Raw genomic sequence first — 20633 nt, 5'->3', positions numbered from 1 at the left:
GAAAATTCTGACTGGGAACCTTTGAAGTACTTTTTGGTAGTGTGTTTTGGTTGGTTTGTCTTTTTAATTGCTCTTCATTCAGTGAGCCATCTGAACTTATATATTTTTTTTTTTTTTACCTACTGAAATTCAAATTTCATTTTTGTTTATTTGGAAATGCTTATAATATGTATTGAATGATAGCAGTATAACTGTACTGGATTCCCATCAATCTTGGTACTTCTCTTGCCTCCAGCTTGCTGGTATTTCAGCATTAAAGAGTGGCTTAAACCCTCGCAGTGTCCTATATGGAAAGGAAGCCCTGTGCGCCTTTTGGAGGTAGGAAACAAAAGCACCAAATCTTGATCGTGTGCTTTTGAATTTAACAGGTGTGGGATAAATTTTCAGGAAAGTACTCAAGCACTGAAGAAAGCATAAAGAGTTCTGTGTACACCCATGCACATGTTATTTTCTCACGCTTGGTCTGCTGGTTGGTTTGGGTCTTGTGAGGTGTCTTACACTGTGATTAAGGATCTGCACATCCAACAGGGGCATCCAATTTTAAATGCCCCATTCTTGTGTACTTACGGGGGAGAAGGGTGTTGGTTACCCTTAGGTGACTCACCATGGGAGTCACAAAGGAAGTCAGAAAGTGAATTTGTGGAAGCACACAATGGTTGAGGTTTGAAGGGTTGATGGGAGGTCATCTGGTCCAACCTCCCTGCTCAACAAGGTCGCCAAGAGCCCAGAACTGGACATAGTGCTCCAGGTGTGGCTTTACCAGTGCTGAATAGAGGAGAAGGATCACCTTCCCTGGGCTGCTGGCAACACCCAATGTACTGTACCTATTAGCTGCCTTCGCCGCTAATGGGAGATTGCTGGCTCAGAATTTTCTGTTATCCAGTCATGTGCCCTTTTGGGACACCATTTCTCTGCAAGTTCATGTTCTGTGCTAAAAATCCCAATTTTCTGTTAGCTTTCTCCGTACACTGAGTGGGGCTTAAAAGCACTGCACACATTCACTGTGCTGCTTTTTAAGTGGAGTAGTGTGGTGCATAGTGTGCTGCTTTACTACATGGTTGATAAAGCATGATTGATTCTTGAAAGCATTGTTAACACTGATTGAGCATGTTGTTGGAGCTGGTAGCTCATATCCAGTCATTTACCACAAAAAGGTGATTAGTTTTTAAGTGGATGCAGTCAATTATTAAAGTGCTGGTATAACTGTTGCTGTTGACTATGCACGATGTCTCTGCTTGAATTTGGCAGTCTTTAAATGAGTAAGACTTAACATTGCAAAAGGACTTGTTTTGGATTATGAGGTGTTTTTAAAAGTCAGGATGTTAAGTTTTCACTACCCTCCAGCTTGACAACATCCTGTCTGATTTCCTTCATATTTCCTAGGACTGTTTGTCTGAGGTTTTAGACAAGATCTGAGAAATTTCAAACCAAAAGGAAGGCTATTTTTTTGATGGTCTTGCACATCACCGTCAGAAGCGGGCCAGACAAGTGCATGAATGGGTCTCAGAAGTTTGTGTGCCATCAGTGAGGAAATGGCTTCTAAACTAAGAAATTTGAGTCAAGACTCCTTGGCTAGGTATGGTGGTTTAAAATAGATACTTCGGTTGTCATCATTATTTGTGGTGTCATTTTTTAAACAAAAAATGGGTCAGTGATGAAGCAAGCATAATGGGGAGTTGTGGTCATAGATCTGTTATGAGCATCTTTATCCTTGTTTTCAGCTCTGTTTTCCCACTGTTCCAGTTTCCCTAACAGCAAACTGCCATAATGGTACCTTTCTAGCATCCTGAGAGTAGTCAAAATGAGTTCTACACAGCAGAGTAAGACAAGGCAGTTTAAGACAATGCTTTCTTGAATCTTGTTTTTTCTTTAATCATCAAATGGCCCTTGACTCTTAGGTTGAAAACAGGTTACATATACTAGTAAATAAATTTTGCTTAATGTCTTACTAGAAAGATCTCTCTTGTTGAAATTTGTAGGTAAAATATTAGAGGTCTGATCTGCAGTTCAGACTTGAACTTGGAGATTTAGAATCTTTACCTGGTTTCAACAGCAGAAATGTTCAAGCAGTAAATGACATTAATGGTTTTATAGTCCTAAAAAGATCCACATTAATCAATCACTGTAGTAAATCCTCAAAGCATCCTTCCTTTCACCAGGTATGCAATATTGCAGTCTGCCTGCCATACACGTTTAGAAACCCAAAGCCTGCTAATGCCATTGAGGTCTGTCCCAATATGTGCAATGAATCGACACTAGGAGAAGTTAGAGTTTTGCACCCTGTGTTGGGTCCCAGACCTCTCTGATGGCCTGCCAGTAACATCTGCCTGAGGTTCTGAAGCAAAGGGAGAACCTGGCTATTTTGGTACATATTGTAAGCAGCACACTGCTTCTGAATTAGAAGTGATTTCTTTAGGATGCAGGAGAGAAGACTTAGAATTTTCTTATAATATACTTGTCTCTGTGAAAAATGTTTTAAATATTTTAAACAAGTGCTACTGCCCTGATAATTACGCTGTTTACTATTGTTACAGGTCTTGAATAATTACTAGTCTTCAGTGTCATCTAAAATCTTTGTGTTCAGGAAAAAAAAACACATGAGAAAACATTGATTTTGACAACAACTATTAGCAGATGATAATGGAAATGATTTATAATCTCATTCAAGAAAAATTGAATGCAAGTGTTCACCAGTCTTTTCTAATTATTATATTGCTGTTATTTACAAAATGGAAGGCCATTTGGACCTTCTGTGGAGGTCTTGACATTGTTATTGACATATTTAGTTAGTGATTGAAAAAACCTACTGCATTATTTGTGCTACTATGATAATGTGAAAGTATCATGGTCTTCTGGTCTCCTACATAATTTTGATTCACTTTCCGAATTTCTTTTGGAAGAGAAAGTTGAGGCATTTTGCCTGTTCAGCTAAATGCTCATGGTGATGGTGAACAGAAGCAAAAACGTCTTAGAAGGATTTATACGTTTTGCCAAAAGTTAATGAACCTTGGTTTTGTTGCACTTAATTATAATTTTAGGCAAATGTTTTCTGTGTAGGTATAACAATGCTCCAAATAAATAACACGTATTTGACCCTTCTCATGTAAGATCTGTGTCATGTTTGTAGCATTAACCCATTGTAATAGAGATGCTCTTTCCTGTAAATATATCCCTGAGCATACTCAGATGTCAGCTTACAGTAATGGAAACAGTTTTTCTCAAGATGTGGAGTAAATACTGTGACTTGTAAGGGAATGTTTCCTCCATTTATTTTCCTGAAGCTTGGTTCTTAAGATATATGTAATTTTTAGTCGTTCTCTGACTGCGGAGAAAGGGAGAGTTTGGCCAGGAGCTGTCAAGCCTGTGACCCCAAGGTACCTTGTCTCCAGCGTGGACGTTCTGCCTGTCCCTTTACCATCCTGGGGCTTATCCACAGCTCAGGTAATCCAGCTTTCAAGTCCCCTGAAGGGGAGAAGGGAGCCACAGAGAACGCACAATGGCTTTGAGAAGCATTTCAAATACTTTGAGAGCCTGTAAAACAAGAATAGTTATATACTTTATTTACATAATTATATAATTAATGTAGTATTTTACAGACACCAAATCAGTGTAAGTCATGGAGTAGGCAAAAATTAATCTTGTTCTGTCTTAGTGTTCACTGCCTTCTTTCGGATATACTACATAATACCAACCACGTGAAAACTACTGAGAAAATTCTGTTTGCATTATCTAAAGACTGGAGACAAAACACTTCAGTTTAAAGCTGTCTTTAGAAGGAATATGTCGACAGGCCTGCTGGAATGAGTATTTCAGTAGTCTGAGCTTGTGCCTGAATACTTCACTGTTGATGCCCACCTCTGAAAGTATGTTAAACTTGAAAATGAAGCTGAATCGCATGCTCATAGAATTAGTTGTGTGACCAGGTTACCCCTGGATCAGATCTGGCTCAGGTTCCTGGTGATTAATTAGAAATTTTTATTTGTTTGTATATAAAGAATGAGTGTTTGCAGTCTACTTGGCCACTTCTTCAAAATCATTCCTGCAATTTTGTAGTAGTTATAATTGCAGTAATGATGAAATAGTTCCCATTGCAAACAGTGACTTTGGAAAGTAGGCCCAGTTTTGGCCAAACCATTTCTGTAAGGAGTAGCCTACTCTTCATTCATTTTATCACTGGGGCATGTTGAGAATCCTGCTGCTGGACAGCTGAGGGTCACTTAAACCAGCGGGACTGACCGTGTTGGCTGGTGATCAGACTAGCTGCTGTTAGTGAAAAGGGTTCTGTCTGTGGGGCTTCATCAAGGAGTAATGTACAGATCAACATTGCTAATGTTAATTTGTTGTTAAAATGTCTTTTTTGTAGCTCTTTGCTATCTTACAATCTCCTACAGAGCGAATGAAAGTGCCACGTGTTTTTTTCAGACTAAAGATGGCTAGGGAGGTACCTGTGTCTGAGAGATGTTCTTTTCCAGACCAGGGACCTACCCAAATCGAAGATAGGATCTCTCTGCCTGTCAGTCCCTGCTGCCAGAGGTAACCAGCCTTCATCCCAACCAGTGACGGAGAGATCTCTGAGTGGGCTGGCTCAAAATGAGCCTTGTTTGCTCAGCCAAAGCCTGGCATTGAGACTTCCGTGGCTGTTTTGGCTGCAGCGGGCTAAGGAGAACTGCCTCTGGGCCTGGCCTGCGGAGGTGACGTGGTGCCTGCCCTTGCTGCGGGGCTGGGGCTGCCATCCTCTGTGGGAGTAGCAGCTCCCACTGGGAACTTCTGGCTGCACCGCTACCTGCTGCGCTCGGGCTCAGTCTGCACAGCACTTGCCTGCTAGGGAAGAGGGCATGGGTGTTTTATGTTCTTTTTTATATATACCCCTGTTTCTGTAATACGTATGATCTTTCTGTGCTACTTTCTGTGCTTGACTACTGAACCTTTGAAGAACAAACCTCGAAAGGTTGCTGTTAGTTGTGTTGTGAGCTTGCAGTGGTAGAGAAATTCCAGCAGTATTTTGGTAATTGCTTTCACTTCAGAATGGGAATAAATAATAAACACATAACAGGCAATACCATTTTGATACACTGTAATTAATTTGAGAAGTGATAAGAGAAATTTGAATTGAAAATCTTTTAATTAATTTTCTTCATATGCTAACTTTAAAGTTACCTAATCTTTCTGAGAGCTTTAAAAATGACTCAGTTGGATTGATTCCCAATGGAATTTCCCTTCCACACTAGATTATTGTAATTAATTTAAAAAATTGAGCTTAGCCTTTCCAGGCTGTCAATATCTATGGACAAACGTCACAACAGTGGCTGACTGTCAGGAGTGATTAGAGCTGAACCTTGGGGTTGTTACGGGGGAGAAAGGGGAGTGCTCGTTGCTCTTCAGGTACTGTTCCTATATTATTCATATATGTATTGTTCATATATCTAACCATTGGTTATTAAGGGTGTTGTAGAATAAGGCACCAAATTCTCATTGCTCCTAATTTGAGTTTTTAATGTGGGAGAAGGCCTTGTAGAATGTGATTCATTCAAGAAGCTGCTGGAGGACTTGACCATTGCACGCACCCTGTTGATGCCTGAAAAGTTGCCTCTTATGCTGCAGACGAAGCCTACAAAAGACAACAATGTCTATTCACATAAACCCAAAGCCTCCTAATACAGTGCTTGCTTTTCTCTTTTCAAGAACCAATTTCAGGGCTGTTTGCAGAATACTCCTGAACAGGGTTTTTAAATAATGCTTTTTATAAGGGCATCCAGGAGTGCTGCTTGGCCTTGTAAAGCATCAGATTGGACTCTTTTTAGAAATGTGCAAGAGGAGGTTGATTGCATCTGTGTAAATTGTTCTCCTGTAAGTTCTGTGTGCTTGAATCCTGCCCCTTTTTAACTTGAGAAGCTTGTGTGAGTTGACATCCTATGCAATACTGAAGATCCCTATGACTGTCCTACTTCTCCCCAGGCACCCCACTTGTTTGTATGTATACTTGAAAAATGACTTTGCACTTTTGAGCTTGGAATGGGGTCTGCATACCTCCTTACTAGTCCAGCTCCCTACCTGGTTGAACCTACCATGCAGTTAGGTCCTCTGAGATCTTTCTTGGCTTCTGTTCCTTAGAGAAGAGGAAATAACTGTGCTTTTCGTTAATGGAGATGTTACAATTTGTGAACTTTTGTAATGATACATGCTTTTCAGTGGAGAGACTTTGGAAGCACTTGAGTTACAGCTTTGTGATTTGCACCTTCCCCGTTCTGTACCAGCATGACAGTTTCGTTCCTGTTCTGGATAAGCATTTCCTCAGCATCTCTGTTGTATGGCTGAAGTATAATTGATTCCTGGTCTTCTTTAATTTTCCCTTGACCTTGAAATGACTGCCTGAAGTTTATAGCCCACTTTTTAGACAGGGAATTTATTAGAACTTTCTGGATTTACTGATTTCATCTCCTAGCTTTTTGAGGTTCTAAATAACCCTTACACGCTGTTTATCCCTTTTATATGGGGCATACAGTTCCCAGAGAAAAACTGTGAGGATCTTGAATGATATTGTCAAACAACTCTGCAAGCTGGCATCCAAATGTTCTTACAGTTATCTTTTTCAAACCTTGTTGAGACAGGAGGCAGCACTGTCAGTGTTAGCAGTAGTGACAGACTTCTGCATTAGTGAGGAGCAAGAAAGTATTCTCAGATTGGTAGCTGAAGTACCCTTATCGCCCTGCGCTTGTAGAGGAGGCCAAATTTCCTTGGCTTTGGGTGCAGAACAGTAGCACACCAAAGCATGCAAGGTCATTGAAATGGATGGGATTAAATGAGGGAACTCAAATCAGATTTCAGCGTCAATTAATCCATATCAGAAATAATATTCTGTTACTTCTGCATTCTTGCTACAACATTGCTACTTTCCTGTTGATTTCTTTTTTTTTTTTTGGTTTGTTTGTTTGAACAGGATGGTGAGATGTGCATAATTGTAACAGGAGCCCAGATGTTTCATAAAGGTACAGGATGATCTATATCTCAGTATATTTGTAGTCATTCATCATTTTTCAGGATTTGTCTCTTGTAGTTTCCTCACGTGAGCTTTTCTTCTTACAGCGCTTTGTTGTGTATGTTTCTGGCTCATTTGTATCTTGATTGCAAGATTGAACCTAGAAATACTGCTGTAATTCAAATCGTGGTTAAAACCAAGTATTTTTTCCACAGGCAGCAGAACATGCAGAGCCTTGTGTTGTCTGGATTTAAGTTTCATGGTTTGGTTCTTTGATGTCTGATTAAGTGTCAACTTCAACAGAAGCATTTCCTGCTTCTGAAAAATTTATAATACTTCTCAGTAGAATCTAGTATCTAATAACAGTTCTATATCTATCTGCCAATTTTCACAAGACTTGTAGGAAATGGATTTACATTAATCTGTCCAATAGATAAAAGTTACGAGACAGGAGAATATTCACCTCCCAAGTGAAATACAGTTCGCTTGGGTTAGCAGTTGAACTAATTATCCCATAGTTTGTTTATGTGTGGCTGAACTTTGCTACTAGCAAAATGCGGTGTTTGTAATCTGTAACGTATTACAAAGAGAATACTTAAAAGAAGCCAAAATCAAAAGTTACTTGTTATCTCTTCTCATTGTGATATATTTCTTCCCAGCTATTGCCTCTCTTCACTGAGTATAAGTTTTTTTCAATGAACTGCGGACAGTGGTGATGAGCAAATTGTGCACGGTTTGGCCCTGGCTTACATTTTATCAAATGTGATCCCACTCATCTTGTGAGCGTTGGAAATGAACATTTCGCAGTAATGTGAGAGTGATATGTGGCAGCCCCTCCGAAGGAGAGGGCACTGTATTTGCATAATGAATTTTGGTCATTGGCTTGGTCAGCAGAAAATAACAAGGTTTTTGTTGGTGTCTTCTGGCATTTTGGTGATCAAGTGACAAGGGTGTGTCTGACTCAAGCAAAATGAGTTCTAATAGCAGGCATGTAAGTCTGAGAATTGAAGCCTCATTGCCCCATAACTCAGCATTTCTTGCTTCCCTCACTTTGGACTTGGCAGCTGGAAGCAGCAAACCCCACTTGTAATCAGAAGCGTAGTGGTGGGGTGCGCAGTCCTGCTGCCGGCGGGGTGTGGTGTGGCAGAGTGCTCGGCCAGGCTCTGGGTTTTTGCTGAGCGGGACTGGGTTACAGCTTGGGGAAAAAAGTCTGCTGAAAAACGTGTCAGCATTTCAGTATTAACTCTAAGCTCGATCACTGGAAAATCTTGTATTTTAAAATACTAAGCTTCCCATTACAAAATCAAAGAAAATGACTCTTCTGAACTAGTGAAAAGGTCTCCTGCTTCAGGGAGATAAGATGCTTTCAGTATCTAGAAGGGCATGACATTTTTCCCTTGTTTGATTATATTAGGTATATTAAATATGACCTCAATGTTTAAGGTTGCTCAAGCTGCAAGAGTTCAAAAGATTTCAAATGAGATTTTTTTCAATTTATTTTGTTAAACCTTTGCAATAATTGTAAATAGCCATCCTTTTAAAGAACAAATAGTAAGAGGTCAAATAATCCATATATGCATGTATATGAGTCTGTATTCCATTACAAAGAAGAATTCACAGGAGAAGAAATGTAGCTAGTGGTTGTTGGAAAGATATTTAAGTAGAATCATTGGTGTATAAGTAAAAAAAAAAAAAAAAAAAAAACAAAAACAAAAACTTTAAGCCTAATAAAAGTGTATATAATTGTGGAACATCAAGAGTTCAGATGATGATGTATGAGGAATACTAGTTTTCAGCTGTAGGCGTTCACTGTTAGAGGGTAGACATAATTAAATATCATCCAAGAGAACAAGACAAATGGCCTTAGTGGTGTTATAGCTCATGAAGGATGATTTTCTTTCAGTAATATAAGATTGTTAGGCTTATTTTCAAGTTTAAAAATCAAAGAAGTAAATTAATTTAGTCATTCTTTAGGTTGATTCTCGATTATTCTGAGATAACTAAAAGTTGAATTTAGGAAAAGAGCAGTGGGTTTTTTGTTTCTAGTCTTTTTTGTTATTTTATCATGGGTGTCTCCAGTTCTGTACAACTGATGTTGGGTAGTTCTCTTACCTTTCCTAATACTAGATACTGTTTGTTTCTGTGTCAAGTTCTAATGTTCGCCAGTGTCAGTAGAGGAGTCTTAGCTTTTATTAAAAACCGAACAACAGCAACTAAAGACTTTGCACTTAGTTGGAGGTAACATGGAAGCAGTAAGTAATTCATACAAGGAAATATATTTTAGAAAATCCAGTCCCAGTTTCTAGTTGCACTATTTTTCCTTTTGGTGGTGACATTGGATTCATGAGCTCTGAGTGAAACTGATGGTGTGGACATCAGGATGAGAGGAGGTCCCTCCATGTTCTTACCGTTCTGACAGGTGGGTTGTAGCAGTAGAGTCCCTGTATTCCAGTTCCAGAAAACACCATATTGTTTCTTAAATGACATTCCTTACGCTTTTTAATATACACCACATTAACTTATTTTTCATAAATACCTTAGCTGGAAGTTTAAGATGATTTTCTGTACAGGAGTGTGCTCTCTGCTATCAACTTTGTGACTGCCAAAGTTTAGCTAGTAAAATTTAGCCTTTTATCATATTTTACTTTGCAGAAAACTGTATGTTTCAATGAGACATTAGTCAGACCACATAAAGAAAAATACAATTAGATTTCTCTTCAACTCATCCAAAATCTGTATTCTAGCAACTGGGAGTAACTCAAGAGCCACAGGAGGGTTTGATCTTTGCATGCAGACATCTGCTGTTCTTACCTTCATGGGTGCAAGTTTTCAAACCATCTGTACAAACCAGGGTAGCAGAGGTGGGATGAAATCCCCTGTCCTTGCAGAAGCAGAGGGGAAAGAAAGAAGATCTGGTGATCATGGTAACTCGAAGAGCTTCCTACTGGGAGGGGTGGGAAGAGAAGGCTACAGAAGGGCCTCCAGCATCTCTGCTGGAACTGCAGAGGCCCCTGCGGCACTGGTGGAAGCAGCCTGACAAGCCGGGCTTGGGCTGATCTGCCCACGGAGGCCAGGGCATCTACCTGCACACAAGGCCAAGCAGTTTAAGCTGGGGAGCATTTCCAGTGATTCTTGGCATACTGATGAGAAGAGAGGCATTGAAAAGCCTGCGAGCGCCCCCCCCCCAAAAAAGTAAATAATGTGACCTTCTGTTTCATCGGATGGTTGGATGGTTCATTCACCTTCTCTTTAATGGAGTAGAATTGGTTAAAAATTTCCACTGAGAAATACTTTTTGCTCAAGTGTTGTGGTTTTGTTAGATTTGCAGGAAGCTGGAAGTATTAGTTAAAAAGAAAACCCAAAAGTTAAGGTTTGGCAATTTAAACAGTCATTTTATTTCTATGGTCTCAAAAATACAAATCAAAACAAAGTGAGTATTTTCATTTGGCTGCTTAAACTATTGATTCATAACAAAAATGATGACTCTAAATCTCTTTGAAATTCTCAGAGAAAAGCCCCCAAAAAATCATGGAGTTCTTCATCACCCATGCGTATGAGAACTACCTTGCTTTTGCAAACTGCTCTCTTAGTTGGTTAAAGCTGTCTAATCCACAGTGACGTGATTTGAGATATACGTAATTTGAAGATCTGAACATTAGTTACATAATGTAATCCAAGATGGATCTTGCAGAAATCTATGTTGGCAATTTGGTCTGTATGTTGTCAGAGACCTGGGAAACTTGGGGCACAGAAGAGAGAGAATCCTGTACTGGAAATGTAGCCCAGATGACCCCTCTCTCCAGCTCCAGAGAGTTTGAAAGGACATATTTGTTGTATATTTTCATTTGCAGAGTGTTTTCTTTATTTCTTTCAGAAGTTTAAAAGGAATGGAAATAAAATATTTTATTTCACAAAGTTGTGTTTTAAAGCAATGTGGTGGTGTTCCCTGGTGAGACCAGAACAATATACACAGTCCTCAGTGCTGAGTGAGGGGACTGGTTCCTATTCTGACCGCGGATGGTATGTCAGTGTTAATCCAATATGCTGGCATTCAGTTGCTAGATTTGGATCCCTCACAGCATATTATACTGGACCGAGCTGTAACTTATACACCCAAGACTGATGTTAGATGTCACGCTTGTACAAATTCCCACTTGTCATATTTGATTTGTCTGTTTTGTCAGAGGAAAATATCTTTTAGATTTACATCACAGTAGATTTCCAGGAGGAGATGGGAGAGAGACAATTGTCCTGTACTGCCACAGACGCACCCATATGCAACATAGTGGTGCAAAGGGGCAGAGAGAAAATTATTTGAAGACTTTGGTGCTCTGGAATATTCAGCAGATAGGCAGCCAGGACTTGATAAGGGTTTTACAGATGTGGTGAAGTGCAGAGACAAGCAATAATTTGTCTTCCCTGGGTTATAATGGAAAACTGGAGAAGAGATACCAAATTCAGCACTGTGTGGGATGATGGATTCTGTGTGATTAAGGTTTCTAGTAGTACCATACCGGCAGTAGGATTTTCTTTGTCTTCTTTTTGTGTTTGCTTGAGGATTTAAGTGTAGGTGAAAATGTTACATATGACTTATTTGTGGATTAGAAGGGAAGAGCTTTGTCTTACTGTTGTCACTTAAAGCTGTTAGAGCAAATAAATGTGGCAGGATGCAGGAGCACTGCCAGATCCACGGTGCACAAAGGATAAATGCAAGCTTGCTTTCTCCTGCTCTTGTGTGAAATCCCCTGGGAGGCTCCAGGAAGGGGACAGCAAGGGCAAACAGCCGAGCAGTGTTAGTGCTGAGAACCCAGGTTCGAAGGCACTGATGGTTCCCAGGACTGAGTTCTCTTTTGATACTGTTTCTCCAAGGGAAGTGCACTGACTTTATTGACAGTGATTTGTTCATGCTGAATTCTTCTGCTTATTGCCTTGTTCTAAGGGAACATTGTCTAGTTAAAGGCTGGAAAGCTCACTTATTTTCTGATTATAAGCCTGTTCAGAATCCAAATAGGACATAAGACTCCACTCTCTGTATATGGGGCAGATGTTTCAGTAAAATTTGTTGACCTTCAAACTCCAGGTATGTTTCTAAATAGAAGTTGGTTTTGGCAATACTTCCGTCAATCTCTTTTATAATCGATCTATACTGAGGTGTCACCATTTAAGCCTGTTTCCAGGTGTACTATAGTCTGGTATCTAGTGGCTGTTGGCTTTCTGGTAGCAGGGCTCTGCACTGCCTCATAGTTTGGTCATTCTAATGCAGACGGCTAGTTTCTAGGTCCTGGAAGAAGAATTTCTCTCTCCCAGACACCTTCTCTTGCAGTAAACACCAGCCGCAAGGAGCAAGCTGACCTTTGGGCAATTGTAAATCAGTTTCTCCATTCAAACCCAGTTTTCCTTTCCCTTCCTTTCATACAGGTTGATAAAGTGTGCGGACAGCCCAAACAACAAGAAGGGAACCTGTCATCAGACCATATAGTGCCAGTGAAGGAAGCGACTGAAACCCAGGCATTTGTGATGGCTCACGCTAGTCTGAACAATAAAAGAAGGTAACCCTAAGCCACAGTTGAATTCAAATAAATTCTGCCTCACAGTTAGTGTTGCTGGTTCCTTGTACCAGAGTGTTTCAGTTCTGTCATCTTGTCTGTGTGCATTCCGGATGTTGCCGTCACTGATAGTTACACTGGTATTGCATTGCAGGTCTCTCCAGGAAAAGCTTTTTACAGGCCAGACTTGATGTCATTACTCAGCACCCAGGTGTTCATTATTTCCAGAAACTTTCAATGAAAATGATGAAAGCTTTTCTATAGTAAGGTCTGAATAATTTCTACAGTTGAGTCTGAATTACTTAAAATACAACTGCTCCTAAGGAGTTGGGCTTATCTGGGGCAGAGATGAGAAGGAGAAAGGGGTGAAAAGGAAAAATTGATTACCGTGACACAAAGTCCCTGATTTCACAGGGTTGGGGAGGAAGTAACGGGTTCTTCCTTCTCACTGATGTAGGCAATAAGATCCCTTGTGTGGCTCTTGGATTGGCTTTCTGTAAATTTGAAGTGGGGAGGGAAGGATGTCTTTGCAATGCTGCTGTTGATACATGAGTAGATGTCAGAGCTAACTGACTATAAAATCACAATGACATATTTTTGGCTAACATGCTGTTCTCAGTAACACCAATGTAAATCTGGAACAACTTCAGTAAAGTGAGTGAAATCATGCTGGGCATATGCGTCTAGCTAAGAACGGTGTCTCATCTTCCCAGGGAGCCTATGTGTGACCCTGTATGTTGATAACTGACATTAAAATTTACGTAGTCTGGGTTCTGGTGCCCAAGTTATGAAGATGAGGTTTTTACCCATTGCTATTTTGTCATCTGAGCTTACATGAACAAAGAACTATTTTAATTAAGTGACAGCAAGAAGTTAATTTTTTTTGAGTGATAGCATTATTTTTATCCTTTTGTAATTTAAAACATAACTTTTTGTGCTAGTGCTTGGAACTAATAATTTTTAACCATGCAAATTGAATATCAAAGTACAGGGCATTAAGAAAATCAATAAATTCAGCAGTAATAGTCCAAAGAATAATTATAGTATAATTAACAAAATATGCTTTTAAAAATACAGAGTTTTAGCCTGTCTTCTGTATAATGCACTGACTTCACTGGGACTTACATCCTGGCAGCCAAAAAGGCAGAATTAGCAGTCTGTTAGCTGGGAGATAGGAATTGGTGTCTTCAGTGGCATGACAGTAGTTCTTTCTCACCTGAAGATCTGCTCCCTTCCCAACCATCTAGAATTATTTAGATGTTGGCCTTTTAAAATGTAAGACCTGTAGTTGGAAAAAAATACATACTAAACCTAATTTGTTATAAATAGACTTTCTCAAAATTGTGCACTAAAAATTAAATTATCCAAAACATCTAAACTAAGGCCACCCTTACAGAATTAGGATAAAGTGTTGCTAAAATACAGCATTGATAAGTATTGTGGAGAGCCCATGCACCAAAAGTTAATGATGGAGCCATAATTAGTAGGAAGTGAAGAATATTTTCCATAACTTGCTATAAAACACGTCACAAAGCTTGTACTTTACTTCTCTGATTGTGAAGCAGTATGAATGAAATACACAGTGACTGGCTGCTGTTGTTTGCCATTTATCATTTAATCACACATATCAATAAAAAGTAATTTTAGGTAATAAAATTTTATAATAAAGGGTAAACTCATCACTGCAGCAGGTTGTACAAAAGGTACTTAGTGACAGATAACCGCTGCAGGGGGATCTAGGTTATGAGAGTAATTACATGAATCTTTTTCGGTGCTGTTCCTTCTGGCAATCTGAAAAATAAGGAGCAATTATGTCAGCTGTCAGTTTAGGTCCTAGGTCACACTGGGAATTGGCCTGATTGAGTCCCAGTCTGCTGGTCTGTGTCACAGATAGTCCCTCCAAATGATCCTTAATTCAGGCGGGATATGGAACATGACTCCTGCCTTGCAGAATAGGGAAGGAAAAGGAATGAGCAAGCACTCTTCAAGTACATAAAAAAGCTGTGGCTCATTCCCTTAATGCACCAGAATGTTTTCAAACTCAAGAGAACCAGTCAGGTTAGCAGCAGGGCTGTGGGAGAAATCACAACAAAGCTGACTCTCATCTGTGCTGTAGTACCTACTTAAAGATGCCCTTAAAATCCTGGTGCTGAAGTTCACACCTGCGTACGTATATGTGTTCCAAAGGTACTACATCTTTGCAAAGCTGGTAACAGAATCTAGCTCCTTTTCCAAAGAGAGTGAGAACCTCTGGTTTCACCTGTTCAGTACTGCCAAAGCTGCTCATGCATTTGAAAACCAGGATGCATGGTCCTGCATGCTCCCTGAATTCATGTAGCAACTGGATCCTCTTTTGGGGTAGTTGAACCCTGTTCTGCTTCTATTAGTGTCATGGGTTCCTGTGAGATTTCTCGTCTTTATTTCCACCCCCATTCCATTCCTGCCTGTTTGCTTTTTGCTATGCAGCACCAAGTGTCAGGAAGAAAATAATGTAAGAAGCTGAAACCTGAATAATTGTTGCATGATCTTCTAGCAAACCTATTCTTCTAATTAAGCTGGGAAGTATAGATTTAGAACATTTATTTTTTTTTTGCATTATGCAGTAGTATTTGGGGATTAACTGAAACTGGCAGAATTGGTGTTGCAGTAATTTTTAATGTGGAGGTTACTATAACATATAGTAGAGATGACAAGAAAATTGAAACCATATGATGGTCCAGGGAATCTACATGGCATGTACAGAATCTAGATCAGTAAATTGGAATGTTATTGCTGAGTTCAGCACAAAGTACTATTCTGGTGAGGGTTCAGACTCCTGGCAAAGTTGGATACCTGCCTTTTAGTATGGCTGCTGCATGTAATATTTCCAACCGCTAAACACAGACCGGATAGATCTGTCTATAGAATTATATTATGTTTAAGAAAAATACAACGCGGTATTAGGTCCCTAATTGAAGGAGGCAGGCTTTGAAATGATTTTTTGTGGGGGGATTTCTTTGTTACTCTGTGGGCTTGCAGATGTCTTATACATCTTAAAATAAACACTTTTGAGTTTCCTTGAGAATGTTTGAAGTCAAGGTCATCTATTTTATTTAAAATTAACTATCGGTTCAAGCTTCACATGATTTTTTTTGAAATATAAATATTAAAGTGCTAGTACAAAACAGATATTAACGCCAGATGCAAAGAAATTACTGTGGTGAAGAATGAAATGTTTCTGGCTGGCCAAAGCAGACGTTTCAGCTGGTCCAAATTTGCCCTGATACAAATTTTGATTTAATTTTTCACGGGCTCTGTTGGAACAACTGCTTCAGTGGTGGTAGGTGACAGTTGCCTGATGCTTACTGCAGGTCAGCGCTTTCCTGTGGTCATCCCTGGCCTTCAGCTCCCAGAAAATTGGATGGAAATGCTGCCAGGAGGGTAGAAGGGTGGCCTGACAGCTGCCGAAGGAGGTGCTTTCTGTCCAGTAAGACTTATTAGCTGGACTGGCAACTGTTGTTAAACCTGTTTGTAGGCATGTATTACTCCAGGTGTTGCCATTGCTTTATACATCAGAGTACTGGTTTAAGAAAGAACAGTTTGTGTTACTAAATCAGTAGGTGGAAAACTGTATCAGGCTGTTAATGTTAAAGACAATGTTAATCAAGGGACCTCAGGATATCAGTGCCACAAAATGGATTTGCTCTGAGTAACTGCCAGGTTTTTTTCCACGGTTTTTCCTCAGATACAACCTTACAGCCTATCTGTCCTGCTTTGTAAACAGCTTTTTTTTTTGTTTCACTGGTGCAGTCTGTCCAGAACTAAACAGGGAAAGATATCTGTATACGCGTTATTTATTAACAGAGAGCAAATTGCTCATTGCACAAGAAAACAAATGCTACTCATTTGTATCCCCCTTCCCATGGTGCTCATTCTAAACTGTTTCTCATTGTTTTCTTGTATAGCCTCATATATTTGCAGTTCTTCCATTTGGTATCAGTTATGGTTAATTTGAGTCCCACTGAATTTATTTTCAGCTTTTGGCTGTGTGCTGCATTTGTAATTGTGCTCTTAGTTGAAAAAAGGAGAAACAAAATCTCCATTGTATTGTTTCAGTATTGCTTTGACATTTTTAATTGTATCTATGCTTTGGGAAAATCTCGTGACAATTTTCCTCCTTATTTGTTTTCTTATATTATCCTATGCATGTGCTTGATGACCTTTCTTTCAAATAATTTTTACTTTTCTCTTTTGTTTCTCATTTCTTTGCCTCATTTGCCTGAACTCCTGCTTCTCCCCTACTCCCCAACCTCTCCTGATTGATGCTTATTCTCCCCGGCCTATTCCAGTTCTCTGCCTCTGAAAGCTTCAAAGAATGACAAATCAAGAAGTTTGAAAAAAATCTCTCGGTAAGAATGAAACCAAAGTGACATACTTTGTTGTCTTTATGCTTTGCTCATCTCCATTGTAAGCTGCTGTTTCAGCTCTAATCTAGGAATTGGTGTACTTATGATTGCAGCTTTTATACAATGGGGCACAGGGAAACTGTACATTCTCTACCTAGTGTGTTTAGTTTTATACTGATGAAAAGCAAATATTTTCACTGGTTAACATTAAGAGTTGGACACACAACTCTGCATTTGCTGAGATGCTGCTTTGAAATGTCAGAGCCCCACCGCTGAAAATGCAAATGAATTTAAGCCGCTTGGGGTGAGCTGAGTAAGACAAGCTTTAGACTCTCTCAAAAGGGTGATCTGTACCTCCTTCAAAGAAAACCGCATTCTAGAGAATAAATTTGTATTAATCAATCTTTGTAAAAATCAGTGCTCTCAGGATGATTCTGTCAGGTAGGTGGCTTTCTGTCCAGGCTTAGCCTTACTGTGTAAATGCATTGAGCACTCATCTTTGAGTGGTCAAGAGTTAGAAATACTGACTTTTTTCCTCGTAAACCCCCAAATTCCAGCTTTATTTTCTTAAAATGATAGCTTTCCTGCATTGTTAGGGTAAGCTTGTTCCTTAGGACTATGGGATGGCTAATTTATCTAAAGGAGGATTTCACTGCATGTCAGACAAACGGGATGGCTAAAAGCTTTGCTAAAAGCTCAGTGAAAGTGAAGAGATGGTTGTGGGGAAAGCTGACCACTGACTAAGCCTGGTAGGGGTAGATACCTGTCAGTGGACCTGAAAGGTGCTTGTTTGAAGCAAATGTTGCTCCCAAAAGAGTATTAAGTCCTGACTGTTCAGATGCAATTCTCCAGCTCTATCCCCAGGGTCCTCTTCCATGTAGTGCTGTCTTAGAGCCTGCCAGGCAGAAGCATAATAAACCAGAATGAGTCCTTTGGCCTTCCAAAAGGAGCTATTGACGGGTTTCTGAGACAGATAGCTCCATGATAGTTCTAGTTCAGTTTGTCTGTCCTCATTATCAGTATCTTTAGCCATCTTATACCAAATAGGAGCTTTTAAAGCTGTGAATGTAGGGTAGTACTCTCAACGTGTGGTGAATTAACGCTTGTTTTGTTACAGTTTATTTTTGTGGCTGCCTCAGCCAGATACATATTATGGGCATAACCAGATTATAGAGGCAGCAGTTTGCCCTCAAGACGTTTTTCCATACACACATCGTTGGAAACGGTCTGTTTGTGCTAGCCAGGAATTTTGGTTATTCTCCAAAGTGCAGGCACAGCCTCCTCTTATGGGCACGGTGTCAGATTTAACAGCAAAGAAACTTCTTTCCAATATGAACATGACATGGATAGTGATGATGGGGAGAAAATGGCCCTAGTACATCCCAAGGAGATTGCTTTCTATGCTGTTGTTGCAAGTGGGGGGTACATGGCATATTACAGGTTTTGTCACAGGATGTTAGCTTCAGAAAACCTTTTCCACCCACGAGGATATTGACAGTGTTCTTTATTCATCTCTCATGCAGGGAAGGGAGAAATTCCAGTAACAGGGAAGAAAAAACACTCCTTTTAGTGATGTTGTTTTCTCATTTTTTTTATTTTTTTTCAATCTCTTTATCTTGAAACTGTGGAAATGGACTTTTTTCAAATTTTGCGGTATTAACGTAATTTGTTAAAGCCTACCTTTGTATGAAATTATGTGTATTAACAACCAACTAAAGCTGGATTATGCTTAGGAGTAGAAATACACTAGAAATAAAAAATAATTAGGTTTGTTGACTTTTAATTTCTTGGTGGGTTCTAAACTTTTAATCTTGCAGATGGGTAAATTGACAGGGGGCTTAAATCATGTGTATGGTTTTGTTGTTAAATATGTTCTTCCTACGTTGCAGAGAATTCATCAATTACATGAAGCGATCCCGAACCTTTTATGCCTCTATAGCAGAAAGGCTGTGTGAGGGAGACCTGGTGATGAAAGACAGCTCAACCTGCTGGAATGGAGAAGATGTTGTAGAAAGGTAAGGTTATGTGTAAAAGCTTTCCCTAATGGTGAAAAAGGTGACTTCATATTCCCTGATGGTTAAGAAGCATTCTGAGACATTACTGTCATCGTTAAGTTTATCCTTCATAGTGATGCTTAATTGAGCAAGGATTTTGCTAACCTATGTGGTTGTTAATGCTGAGTTTTAGGTATCTGTATTAAATGTAGTGGAACACTTTCTTGAAGGGCTCCTTTGAAGGGTTCTTTTTCTATATAGAGAGAGCTCTTTATCCATAGAGACATCCTAACCCTCTAAAGCTGAGTTAGCGAGGAGTACCTCTGTAACTGACTGGAAGTTCCTTCAGGTCTGGTGTTTATACCATCATTAGTATGGAGCTAAACGTTGTGTTTGGCCATTAAAAATACACAGCCTTTATTGCAAAGGCGTCATAAAAATACAGTGGTCACACGATTATATGTTAAAGGATTTCCTTGCCATTTCCTTTGAATGTTTCTGACACAGCACTTTGAATAACAACTGATTTTGGAATTGCCAAGAGCCCTTACCATGGCATGTTCTGTGGGAGTTCCAATAAAATAACAATTAATGAATACACTGTTCAGTGTTGATAGATCAGCTAGAAGCACTGTGGTATGAAAGGATCTTCCTAGTTTGTCACCTACATTTTCTCCTCTGTATGTTATTACAATCTTTCCTACCATCTTTTGGAATCCAAACTGGAAAGTACACTTGCACCCTTCATGAACTAAACTTTTTACTGTCATTTCTCTTACTTGGTGTAACATGAGGCAACATTGCCCCGAGGAGAAAAAGAAGCATTCAGAATGTAACTGTACCTGTTACTATCACTGTCAACGTATATGTCAGTTTTTGTAGTGAGAGTTGGTTGGAAGTATGCCACTGAATGTTTTCCAAAAATGACATTTTGTTAAAAGAGACATTCCATGAGATTGTGTTGGCTTTCATGATGTTTCCTTTTGAAGTGTATTCTTTGTCCTTAACAGTTTTAGAAGATAAAGTTCTAGTGTTCTGTTTTCTTGCTTTAAAACAATTTTCATTACTGAAAATTGCTTTGTAGAAGTTGTGAAGTAATTTCAATGTGGAACAGAGATGTTACAATTATCGGTTGTCCCATTAAAGGGAGTTCTGACTCCCACACAGCTCTGCTTAGATTTTTCTTATGTAAATAACTTCAGCTTAATTATGTCTAAGATACTCAGAGATAAATACATGTCTAATGCATTCAAAATTAACTTTAATGTTTCAATGCGTACTGGCATTACTAATCAATTGTAGCAGCATATATTTGGACGTTTTGGCAGTACTGCAATATTCTAAATATTAATATGCAGCCATTGTAATACTGATTGAAGTTTTTACTGTAAGAGTAACAGAGAGGAAATGGGGAGAACACCAATATTTTTAATAAGTATTTCCATTTCAGAATCCCTTTTGCTGGTAACAAGTTGCTGGATACACAGCTAACTTCTAGAACAAACAGTTTTCTTGTGGAGGGAAAGAAAAGAGCAAAAACAAGAAAAACATTTTCTATAGCAGCTATCTGAACAAAAATGAAATCAAAATTTAGGTTTAATTTTAGTCTGCTTTTAAAAAATACATTAAAAAATTGCTGCCTAAATTGCTGGTACATATGTTTTAGAAGGACATGAAAGGGAAAGTTATTGTTTGTTTGTTTGTTTCTTTGCTAGTCTGTAACTTTCCAAGA

The 20633-nt window shown here is 39.2% G+C and overlaps 1 protein-coding gene across 4 annotated transcripts in view; it reads left to right on the top strand.

Moving 5' to 3' along the window:
* The window catches only part of LOC121074895 (glypican-5-like), a 427275-nt gene that overhangs the window by 169312 nt on the left and 237330 nt on the right, over nt 1–20633 (top strand). For 3 of the 4 annotated variants that reach the window (XM_040567526.1, XM_040567528.1, XM_040567529.1), the window contains 3 exons: nt 12395–12525; nt 16851–16910; nt 18797–18922. In XM_040567526.1, the coding sequence (XP_040423460.1) occupies nt 12395–12525; nt 16851–16910; nt 18797–18922 (317 nt within the window). The remainder of the gene's footprint in view (nt 1–12394; nt 12526–16850; nt 16911–18796; nt 18923–20633) is intronic. The other variant, XM_040567527.1, reaches the window with a different exon arrangement.

Source organism: Cygnus olor, chromosome 9 (assembly GCF_009769625.2).
Source record: "Cygnus olor isolate bCygOlo1 chromosome 9, bCygOlo1.pri.v2, whole genome shotgun sequence".
Classification (NCBI taxonomy): domain Eukaryota; kingdom Metazoa; phylum Chordata; class Aves; order Anseriformes; family Anatidae; genus Cygnus; species Cygnus olor.
The sequence above is the reverse complement of the archived record's forward strand: the minus strand, read 5'-3'. Positions and strand labels throughout refer to the sequence as shown.